Consider the following 11,248-nt stretch of genomic DNA (forward strand, 5'->3'; position numbering starts at 1 on the left):
CAGGACATCACAAACTATCCCTCTATTAAGGGGAGCTAAATTTCTAGGCAACAGATAAAACTATTTTCTATGATGATAATGGTGTGTTTGTGATGTAGATAGTAAAGCAAATTACAGCCCTGCCTGCTTCCCCTTGTCCCGCCACCTTCTGCCCCCTTTTCTGAAATAAAGGAGACATACTTTCTTCAGTGAGAGAATCCTAGGCTAGGATACCCAACCCTTGCTGACTCCTTTTGGCTGTTAATTCTAGCAGGTGGTTCCACTGATAAGCCTACTTAAAAGTTCAAGTATTTCTCTTTAGAATTAGAAGGCACACAGACAGCCAAATCTACCTCTCAGAGAGGCCCTAGAAAGAGCTACAGCAAGAGAGCACTTGTGTTAAGAGCAAAGAGGTATTCCTCACCAATTAGCAGCCTCAAACCACAAGGCCAGGCCATTAACACAATGTTCTTAGCTCAGGGAAGGACAGACTTGGGTCTGCTCTCCCTCATAGCTAACAGAGCCATTTAGTCTTGAAAAGTACAGCTGTGATTCTGCATCACTTCCCTTTAGGTCACTGAGTGGTGATTCTTTTTTTTTGGTGATTCTTCCTTATGTTGCTCAACTGCTCTATGCTGAATCCTCGCATTCTTCAAGGGACCTCAAAAGACAAGTACCGTTAAAATTCTCAACTGCATTTTGAGGGTGAATCCAAATTAAAAGCTATGATAAAACTGTGCTTCCGGAGAACTAGAGTACTCATCTTCTAGTGAAAAATTAATGTAATTTAGTAAGGCAAGATACAGCTACACAATTGTGTGATCATACCAATGTAACAAGGCAAGGACAATTAGGAAAAAGTCATGCCCAGAAGTTATACCTAGATAACAGGGCAGTCACAAAGTCTTTAAAAATCACCCTGGCAGACTCTGGCATGGAATACTGTTCTATTTGCCATGTTATTTCTACAGATCAATATACTAAGTGGAGTGGTGTATTCGTTTTCTATCATCACTGCAACACAAAATTATCACAAATTTAACAGTTTCAACAATGCCAATGTATTATAGTTCTGTAGAAGTCAATATAGGTCTCACTGGGCTAAAATCAAGGTGTCAACCACAGTTATATTCCTTTGTGGAGGTACTATGAAAGAATCTGTTGCTTTGATCTTCTAGCTTCTAAAAGCAATCCACATTTCTTGGCTCATGGTCTGCTTCCTCCATCTTCAAAACCAACAATGTTACATCTCTCTTTGCCTTTCTTCAGCGGGTACTCATTTCCACAGCCACTCTCTGACACTCTTCAGTCTTCTATTTTTTTTTTTTTTAAAGATTTATATATTTATTTATTCGACCGGGGGGCGGGGGGATCACAAGTAGGCATAGAGGCAGGCAGAGAGAAAGGGGGAAGCAGGATCCCAGCTGAGCAGACAGCCCGATGTGGGCCTCGATCCCAGGACCCTGAGACCATGACCTGAGCTGAAGGCAGAGGCTTTAACCCATTGAGTCACCCAGGTGCCCCCAGTCTTCTATTTTTAAAGGATCCTTGTGATTATATTGGGTTCATTCAGATAACCCAGGCTAATTTCTCTACCTTAATGTCAACTGATTAGCAATCTTAATTCCATCTTCAACCTTAATCCTTCTTTGCTTTGTAACCTAATAGATCCACAGCTTCTGGGATTAGGAGGTGGACATCTTAGGGAGAAGGCAATTATTTTACTTACCACAGGCAGTGACTCCACTCTCACATGCCACTGCCACATTTCAAAAATGGCACAGATGCACTAAAAGCTTCTGGACTTGGAAGAATGGGATTTAGTGTCCATTAAATTTGGTAATAGTGTGCATCTTACTCTACAAACTGGTTAAATATTCAATTAACCCAAAGGACTTCACAATTTTACCCCCCTTCACAGCTAAAGGAGTTTAAGTAGGGGTTCTTATTCTGGGATCAGGAGATGTCTAGAACTTAGATGGAATAAAATTACAATTTCATTTTCACTAATTTCTGAGATTCAGCATTTTCTTCAATTAAAAGATAGGCCAAAAACCACAACAGTAATTACCAGTATTTGACACTATAATGGAAATTAGATATTTTTATTTGATATCACAATAGTTACAGTTCTCAAAATATCATTTATGGTCATCTGTATTTTTAAAAAATTTTAAAAAAATTATTTTAAAAAATTATGGTAGTTATATAACTATCCCTACATCTTAATATGTAAAGCATTAAAAAGCACATGTTGCAAACATAAAATTGTTTTAATGTTTTGCTAACTGCATTTCTATGTAATTGGTTTCCTTGTAATCTTATGTATTTTATACATGTAAAAACATTCTGAGAATGGATCCATAAGGTTCACTGGACTGTTAATGGGTCCACGACACAAAAAGGTAAAGAACCTTTAAGCTAGTCCCTCTAAACTAATGAAAATAGAAAAGGGGAATCTGGGAGGGTAGGGAAAATGAGAGACCTCAAAGTGACAGTGCATACTACTGTCTACCAAAATTTAGCTGTAATCTACTGAATTTTATGGTGTAATTTCCCTACTAAACTTTTTGGGTTTCAAACTAATATAACTTAGAAGGCCCAGAAAACTGCAGAAGGATCAGAGTCCGAACGAGTGTATTAACTTCCATTTTGAAAAAGCAAAACCCATTTAAATCTGCTCTGAAAGCAGAATGAAGCCCCAGCTATTCACTTGACTAAGCAAGAGAATAAGCCAGAAAAGTTGAGCAACAGGCTTTTCCTGGAGATCAGATACTTATGGCTACTTGCTCTAGCAACTATCAACTACTCATGATTTATTTATGCCAAGTTACTCAAGACAGCAGAGAAGATTTGAGGAGCAAGAGAGAAGTTAGAGTATTCTTTTTCCTCTCTCCCCTCCCAACCAAACAAATCACAAATGGCTAGGTCATCAGAACTACCCCAACACCTGAATAAGCAAGGAGCAGAACTCCCTGCAGAAACCAGAAATCTGACTGCGACCTTTACTGCTTCTCCCATAAGCCCCAAAGTATAATTTTATTTATTTATTTTTAATGTTTTTTTTTTTTTTAATTTATTTGACAGAGATCGCAAGTTGGCAGAGAGGCAGGCAGAGAGAGAGGGGGAAGCAGGCTCCCCGCTGAGCAGAGAGCCCGACATGGGGCTCGATCCCAGGACCCTGGGATCATGACCTAAGCCGAAGGCAGAGGCCTTAACCCACCCAGGTTAACTGAGCCACCCAGGCGCCCCCCCACCCCTGCCCAAAGTATAATTTTAAATAAATTTTAAGTTTTTTTCTATTTGATTGTATTTATTTGAGAGTGAGAGAGAATGAGCGAGCATGAGTGGGATGAGAAGCAGAGGGAGAAATAGGCTCTCTGCTGAGCAGGGAGCCCTACATGGGGCTTGATCCTGAACTCCAGGTTCATGACCTGAGCCGAAGACAGAACGCTTTACTGACTGAGCCACTGCCCCTGAAGTTGAGTTCTTGTTAGTCATCTTCAAAAGTCTTTTCTCATTCCTCTACCTCCAAAAGTGCTTTGTAATTACTTTTGTTAGTTTTCCTGCATAATCCTAAAGCTAGGTTACCTGCAAGCACAATTCTATGATCAAGAAATTAATGATTCTATGTGCTTCAAGAAAATCTAAACTTTTTAGAAGTGAAACTTGTTTACAATCGGAGCTGAGCATTAAAATGAATCTTCAGTGTTTTGCTGACTTTTTCAAGAACATATGTATCAGACCTATGTGAAAAATGAGGAATTTCAACTACCATCTTTTTAAAGATTTTATTTATTAGAGAGAGAGACTGAGCAGGCCTGCTAGCAAGAGTGTTGAGGGGGGAAGGGTGGGAGGAAGAAGGGGCAGAAGGCGAAGGAGCCACACTCAATACAGGGCTTGATCCCAGGACCCTGAGATGATGACCTGAGCCAAAAGCAGACATTTAACTGACTGAGCCACCCAGGGACCAACTACTAATCATTTAGTAGTTAGATCTGACCACCTAATGTGGTATTAGCTCCAAAAACAAGTGTTTGAGAAAATATGCCTATAGAAAATACTACACATTAGAGGAACATAATAAATTATCCATGACTAATTGATATGACACCATTAACTAAAGACATTAAGCAGTAAACTGTTGTTTAACTATACTGTTACCTAGATTAACTCTCTAAGTCTATTTAATAATCGAGAAGAGGGGGTGCCTGGGTGGCTCACTTGGTTAAGCATCTGCTTCAGCTCAGGTCATGATCTCGGGATCCTGTGATTGGGCCTGGATCTGGCTCCCTGCTCAGCGGGGAGTCTGCTTCTCCCTCTGTCCCTCCCCACACCGCCTGTGCGCGTTCTCTCTCTCTCAAATGAGCAATAGTTTAAAAAAAAAAAAAAAGACTAGAGAAGGGATATTATAAAAAACTTACTGAGGACATGTTATTTACTTGGGAACAGTCACCATAGATTTTGCAGAACAGAATTAAAAATATTAGCCAGCTAAACTATCAATCTCGTTAGGCCTTTAATAAAATTACCATACTCTGTCCAGATCTAAAGAAGTTTTCCTATAAGCACAGAAAAGGAAATAAACTGGTCCTGGGATTGAAAAAGAGTACAAAAGAAAAATAGTAGGGAAATTCCTCAAAAAATTAAAAATAGAACTATGATATCATCCAGCAACCCCTCTTCTGCATGTGTACCTAAAAGAACTGAAGAAGGGTCTCAAAAGCTATTTACACACCTGTGTTCACAGCAGCACTATTCACAAGAGCCAAGAGGTAGAAGCAACCCAAATGTCCATTGAAGAATGAATGGGTAAATAAAATGTGGCACATACAATGGAATATTATGCAACTTTAAATTTAAAGATTTTATTTATTTATCTGACAGAGCTCACAAGTAGGCAGAACAGCAGACAGAGAGAGAAAGGGGAAATAAGGCTCCCCACTGAGCAGAGAGCCCAATGTGGGGCTCGATCCCAGGACCCTGGGATCATGGCCTGAGCTGAAGGCAGAGGCCTAACCCAGTGAGCCACCCAGGTGCCTCTATTATGCAACTTTAAAAAGGAAGGAAATTCTGATGAATAGTGGAACATGGATGAACTCTTGAGGGTATTAGGTTAAGTGAAATAAGCCAGACACAAAAGGACAAATACTGCATGATCCCACCTACATGAGGTCATCTAAACTAGTCAAGTTCACAGAAACAGAAAGTAGAATGGTGGTTACCAGGGGCTTAGGAGTGGAGAGAAAGAAGAACTGTTATTTAATGGGTACTGATTTTCAGAATTGCGAAATGAAAAAGTTCTGGAGATCTGTTGCAAAATGTGAGTATACTTAACACTACTGAACAGTAAAATTAAAAAGGTTTATGATGGTAAATTTTGTTGTATGTTTCATACCACAATAAAGAAAACCTGATTTATTCTCCCTCAGGATACATATTATATTGATCACAGATGTAGGCTGGATTTTAAAAATAACATGTCCCTTCCTGTCTAAATGTTAATACATAACTTACCTTTATATAATTCCCTTTATATATAAGTCTATAAAACACTGTCAATCAGAAGCCACTTGCTATCCCTGACTTCTGAATACCAATAAAAAGTTATGTTATTCTTTTGATTTAAACATCAGTGAGACTATATAAATAAGTCTTTATTAATCAAAGACTTAGTGTTCAATACATGACTTTTGAAGTCTCCTGCTATTTCTTTATTCTATTTTTTACTTTTATTTATTTTTAATTTAAGTGGTCTCTATGCTGGGCATGAAGCCCAAAGCAAGGCTTGAACTCGCAACCCTGAGATCAAGAGTTGAACACTTAACCAACGAAGCCACCCAGGCGCCCCCCCTTTATGTTTTCTAGCCATTTCTGTAATTCTTAGAGTTTCAATTCAAGATTAAGAGTAGTGGGAAAGTGCTCGCTTCGGCAGCACATATACTAAAAAAAAAAAAAAAAAAAAAAAAAAGTAGTGGGAAAAACTCTAATTGGTCTGATAGATCACTGGTAGTAGTAGTTACCAGATTTGGCCAAAATCTGAAGTGAGGTTATCATTTATCTATGTTTCCCTCCTTCCTCTTAGCATTAGAAAGGCATCTGCAGGGGTCCTTGGGTGGCTCAGTGGGTTAAAGCCTCTGCCTTCAGCTCAGGTCATAATCCCAGGATCCTGGGATCAAGCCCCTTGTCAGGCTCTCTACTCGGTAGGGAGCCTGCTTCCTCCTCTCTCTCTCTCTGCCTGCCTCTCTGCCTACTTGTGATCTCTGTCAAATAAATAAATAAAATCTTAAAAAAAAAAAAAACACCCTGCATTAAAAAAAAAAAAAAAAAGAAAGGCCTCTGCAGTTCTTTCATTTAGAGGGCATATCTACTTGTGGTCCTGGAATACTGCTAAAAAGAGATGGGCATACTAGAATTCCTGGGAGGGCAAATAATGAACTTGCTTCAACTCTATCATTCAGTGTTAGAAGTTTGCAAGTAAGACCACTGAAGTCAAATGAGGCACCGAAATACGTATGCCATTCAGTCTTTTTAATGTAATTTTAACATTTAGGAGGGCCAAAAAAATGGCTCTCTCATTTAATTAAGGAGAAAAATTAATCCTATCCTAGAACTAAGAAAGTTTTAACTAAAAAGCTGTGTATCTAGATTCAGGTTCAGTCAAAGATTCAGATAATACTTTTAGAATTGTAACCTTTTTATAGATATGCCCACAAAGTAAGAAGCAGAAAGACGTAAGGTCTTAAGTATTATTAAGAATCATCTTAAGATATTTCCCAGCTGGTTCTCAATCTTAAGGCAATGCTTTCAGATTTGTTTTAGACTTAGTAATCCTTTAAATACTCAGATTTGTTTTTAAAATCCTTTGAACTCCAGACTATCCCTTTTGGGTAACTGGTTTGTTGATTCTGAAATGCCTATCATGGGCTGCTCTTTTGATTATAAATCGTACTTTTATTACTGTAGTAACAAAGTCTCTTGGGCCCTAAAAGAGAGCAGATGGGATGATTAACAACAGCAGCTGTTGCATCAATGTCCAGGAAATTACAAGCATACCATAAATTTTAAATTTTATATGCCTCAGCTTCCCAATTTTTTAATACCACTCCCTCTACTGCCAACACCCAACAAAACACAATATATGAAGATAAACTTAGTAAGATACCACTGAAGTCATTAAGTGCCTTTGATGACTTTTAGTTAAATCAATCTTATTACTAGTTTGATTTTGATAAACTATATTAACCATTTTTAGAGTTAATAAATATAACTTTTCTAACCCATTATTAGATTCCATGGGTTACAGTAATTAGTTTACAATGCTCAACTGTTTCACAAGTGTTTCACTGATATTCAAATTTAATATGCACAATAATGGTGGGCGTAAATGCTGTTATTCACATTTTATTGGTGAGGAAACCACACAGAGTAATTAAGTATCTTGCCCAAGTAAAAGAACCTGGGTGGATTTAAATAAGCCTTCAAAGCTGTTGTTCTTATTCTTCAATGTCCTTAAGACACAGAAGCACTGCAATCCCCTATCTTCTCACACTGGCTCACAACTAAAACATTTACTGGAATATAATTTGTATTTAATGGCTTTTAAACAAGAAATTCACAGTTTAACTAGTGAGAAATCTGGGGAGTCTTGGCTTCTTGAAGATTAACATCAGAACAGGCAGCTCAAAAAACGGCTTACAGGTGGCATTTTAGTTTCCCCAGCAACTCAATTTTCCTGGATCAAAATCTAACTAAAAATAATGCTTTCTGTGGTGGAACAAGTTCATTTTGAGTCCTTCCTCCTCCCTTTGGAAATTAAGCAAAGTACTTTGACACAGTCTAATACAAGAGAAGTACCGACGCCTCTGTAAAGTAATCTGATCAAGTCACTGCCTCTTCAACTTCTTTTAGAAATCTCTAGAAAACAACTCCTTGCCCTTTCAGGGCCCTTTTTGGAAAAAAAATCCTCATTTGCCTATGTGACTAGTCACTTTCAATGTCAGAGTGTCTTATTTTCAGATATTTGGTCTGAATATCTACCATTCCAGTAGCTATTATTAACAGTAACTCTTCTCCATGACTTATGGGAGAATTACCAAAGGAAAGGACCAAAAATTTGTTTTAAGTGAGATGCAGAAAGAGTAAATTAATCAGCAAGAGTTATTTCTTAGAATAATAGAGACTTCATTAGACAGTTTAAGCGGTTATATTAGTATCAACAAGTACTTCTTGAGCTGGGATTATGAATTCAATTCCTGAATACAGTACAGGGAAAATTCTAAAGATGTCACCAAAGAGATTTCCTGGAAACTTAACCTCTGACAGAAATGATACCAGCCTCAACCTCTTTCAGACACATGGCGCATAAAGAATTTACAGCTGTTTTATTTAGTCACTTACTTACTGAATAGCTACTACAAAAAGTATTATCCAAGACTGAATAGTACATAAATTCACAGACCTAGCCCTGTAGAAGTTTTCAAACTGGAACGAACTGTACCAAGTGGTTATGAGTCAGTATTCTTATAAAACAACCCAAAACATCTTCACTGGTTCCAGAACTGATTATTGATTTTCACATTCCACATATAAAGATCAGTTTTTCCCCCAACACCTCTTATTAGAAACCTGGATATTACTAAGGGAAACACCATTTCCTCCTCACGTTTAGAGATTTAATCGCACAGAGGTACTTATGCATTTTAATACATATCTTTAAAAGGACAAAGCTTGTCATCTATGTAGTGATTTATCTGGCAGGGCCTTTTTTTCAAGCGACTTCTGGCAGGATTTTACTTAAGAGATCAGAGGATGTCAGCTTAACGCTTATGAACTAGATCCACAATGGGCCTTTGGTAATTAACCGTAAGTTCTGAGCTAATGAAAGGATTTGTGGGCGGGTCACTGTCCTGAGCGACTCCAGATAAGACTATTTGTCCTAGAAGCAGTAGGGTTAGGGAAAAAAAATCTGCATCCCATCTCCTTATCTTGACCTATTAAATCAGGCCGCCAGGAAAAGACCACAAAACCACCCCCTGGGTCCTTAGGGTCAACACACTGCAGGGCCAAATGCCGGCCTGGGCGTCTCTTCGCTGTCAGGGACCAGGGTAGAGAAGCCACCACACCCCTCGCTCCACACCGTCCGCCCCCAGGGACCTGGGAGTCAGGCCCGTAACATCTTAGCACTCATTAAGACCTCTCAAGCCACGACTACCGTCACCAACGCAGGGTTTCAACGGGCCCATTCTGCCCAGCTTCCTCGATCCTCCCTTAGCCTCTCTTCCCTTTCGGGGCGCCCGCCCGCCCCGAAGGGTGGGAACTCACGGCCGCCGCGGCGCCGGTGAAAATATCCTCCCCCTCGGTGTCGCTGTCCCCAGCCTCGGGTTCTGACCCTCCGGCCGTCCCCTCCGACTCCGGCTCCAGGCCGGGGAAAGGCGGAGGGAATCTTTCCGAAGCGCTACATCCACCACCACCCGACGCCATCTTCCTCCACCCGCGGCGGAAGCCGCAACAACAACTTTATAGAGAGATAGCGCCGCGAGCAAAACGTTCCAGATGAACGAGGAGTGGGATCGTCGTGACCAACCCCGCGGGACGCACAGGGCGGGGGTTCAGGGGCGGAGCCTGGACACTGGGGGCGGGGCGGGGCGGCCCCAAACTCCTACCCAACAAATCCGAACCCGACATTCGGACGCTGAGATCTTAACCAAGGGGAAGAGTGGGGCGGAAAAGGAGGAGCTAGCTGGGTAGGGAATGCTCAGATTCCTAAGGCCCTTTGTGTTCTGGATAGCTGTAGCCGACAGCTTTCGTAAGATGTTCGAAATAAAGGAGTTTGAAAACTTCTCTACATGCCACCTACCTCTGCCAAGCACAGTGCTCTTGTTGAGATTCAGTAAATATTTTTGATTGCGGTCTCTCAACAGGCGGCAGTAGTTTCACCATTTATTCTTCCGGCAGCGTTTAGTTAATTCATTCAAGAAATATATATTGAACATCTACTGTGTGCCTGGCACCCTACTATGCGTTTGAAATACAGAAATAAGCTCCTGACCCACTAGACACTTGAGGGAGACAGACGTGTAAATGAACACATTCAATGTGTTCAGTGCTGTAATGTGCTCTGGGAGCTCAGTGAAAGAGGGTATCAGTTATGTTTGGAGATGCAGGGAGGCCTCACAGGAGATGAGACCTAAATGCTCTAAATTTGGTTACAAGGAAGTTAAAGTTATCCTCTTCATTGTTGTGGAGTGGAGTGGAACAGATGGCAGGGAAATTCTTAAACTCTGAACACAATTTTCCTGGGACCCAAACTACTCACCTGTCTGGTGAGCCGAAAATCTAAATCAGCCGGACAATAAGCAAAGGTTTAAAGATAAACGGGATATGTTAGCATAGGGTAATTCTGCACAATGACCCTGACTTTCTTTTCAATAGAGAAGAGATGACATTTGGTATCAAGTCTGACAAAAGGTTTGTTTCTAATTGCAAATTCTTCAACATCAGGGATTAGTTCCCTCACAGGTCTATGAGCTGTGTGAGGGCTGGGGCCACCTCCTACCTTTGCATTCTCAGTGCCTATACACCAAGTCTGGCAAAGTAAGTGGCCAATAAAAGTTCGAAGCTTGGAGGGAGGGATGGATAAAACTAACAACATCAACCTTGTTCCTGGCATTCATCACTGGTACGACCATGAGAGGACTTAAGACATTCTTTTTAGGATGAGGATTTCCAGTATGTCACTACTGGATATCCTGGGCACGAGGAAAGCTCTTTCGTTGTTAGTTGTCTCTGAAGGCGACTGACAGAAATACGCAGCTAGTAGTGAGGAAAGGTGCTGGCCTGAGGGCCTCTGAGGCGAGGAAAGTCAAAAAACCCTCCCCGCCCCGCGACGCCTAACCAACCTCAGTAGAATCCCAAGACCTTCCGTTTCACGGCAACGGAAACTCACTTCCGGCGTAACTAGGAAGTAAGAAACTGGCTGGAAGCGGCTACCGCAGAGATATAATAGTAGACTGTCCTTTCATACGCTCCTCCAGCAAAAGAAATCAAGATCTCCTTTCCCCTATCTCTTCAGGATTCATTTTCAGCTTATCGAGGGCGCTGAATGAGGCAAACAGTGGCGGGTAACAGACCGTTACCTACCGGCTCTTACCCGACATAGACTACAAATACCAGAATACATCTCCTTGCTCCATTCATCCCAGCACGCAATGCGCCTCACGTGCTGGAAGGAATTTTTTTTCTTCTTGTCCCGCCGAAACCGAGCAAA

General features: G+C 40.7%; 1 protein-coding gene across 2 annotated transcripts in view; it reads right to left on the reverse strand.

Moving 5' to 3' along the window:
- Positions 1–11,215, reverse strand: part of SNX1 (sorting nexin 1) — a 32,948-nt gene extending 21,733 nt beyond the window's left edge. Inside the window, exon 1 of one of the 2 annotated variants that reach the window (XM_082737245.1) lies at positions 11,132–11,215. In XM_082737245.1, coding sequence (XP_082593371.1) covers positions 11,132–11,161 — 30 coding nt within the window. In that variant the 5' untranslated portion in view covers positions 11,162–11,215. Of the gene's footprint in view, positions 1–9,303; positions 9,592–11,131 lie in introns of those variants that run through there. The other variant, XM_082737244.1, reaches the window with a different exon arrangement.
- Between the last annotated feature and the right edge of the window lie 33 nt (positions 11,216–11,248).

The sequence above is a fragment of the Mustela nivalis genome, assembly GCF_964662115.1.
Source record: "Mustela nivalis genome assembly, chromosome: 6".
Classification (NCBI taxonomy): domain Eukaryota; kingdom Metazoa; phylum Chordata; class Mammalia; order Carnivora; family Mustelidae; genus Mustela; species Mustela nivalis.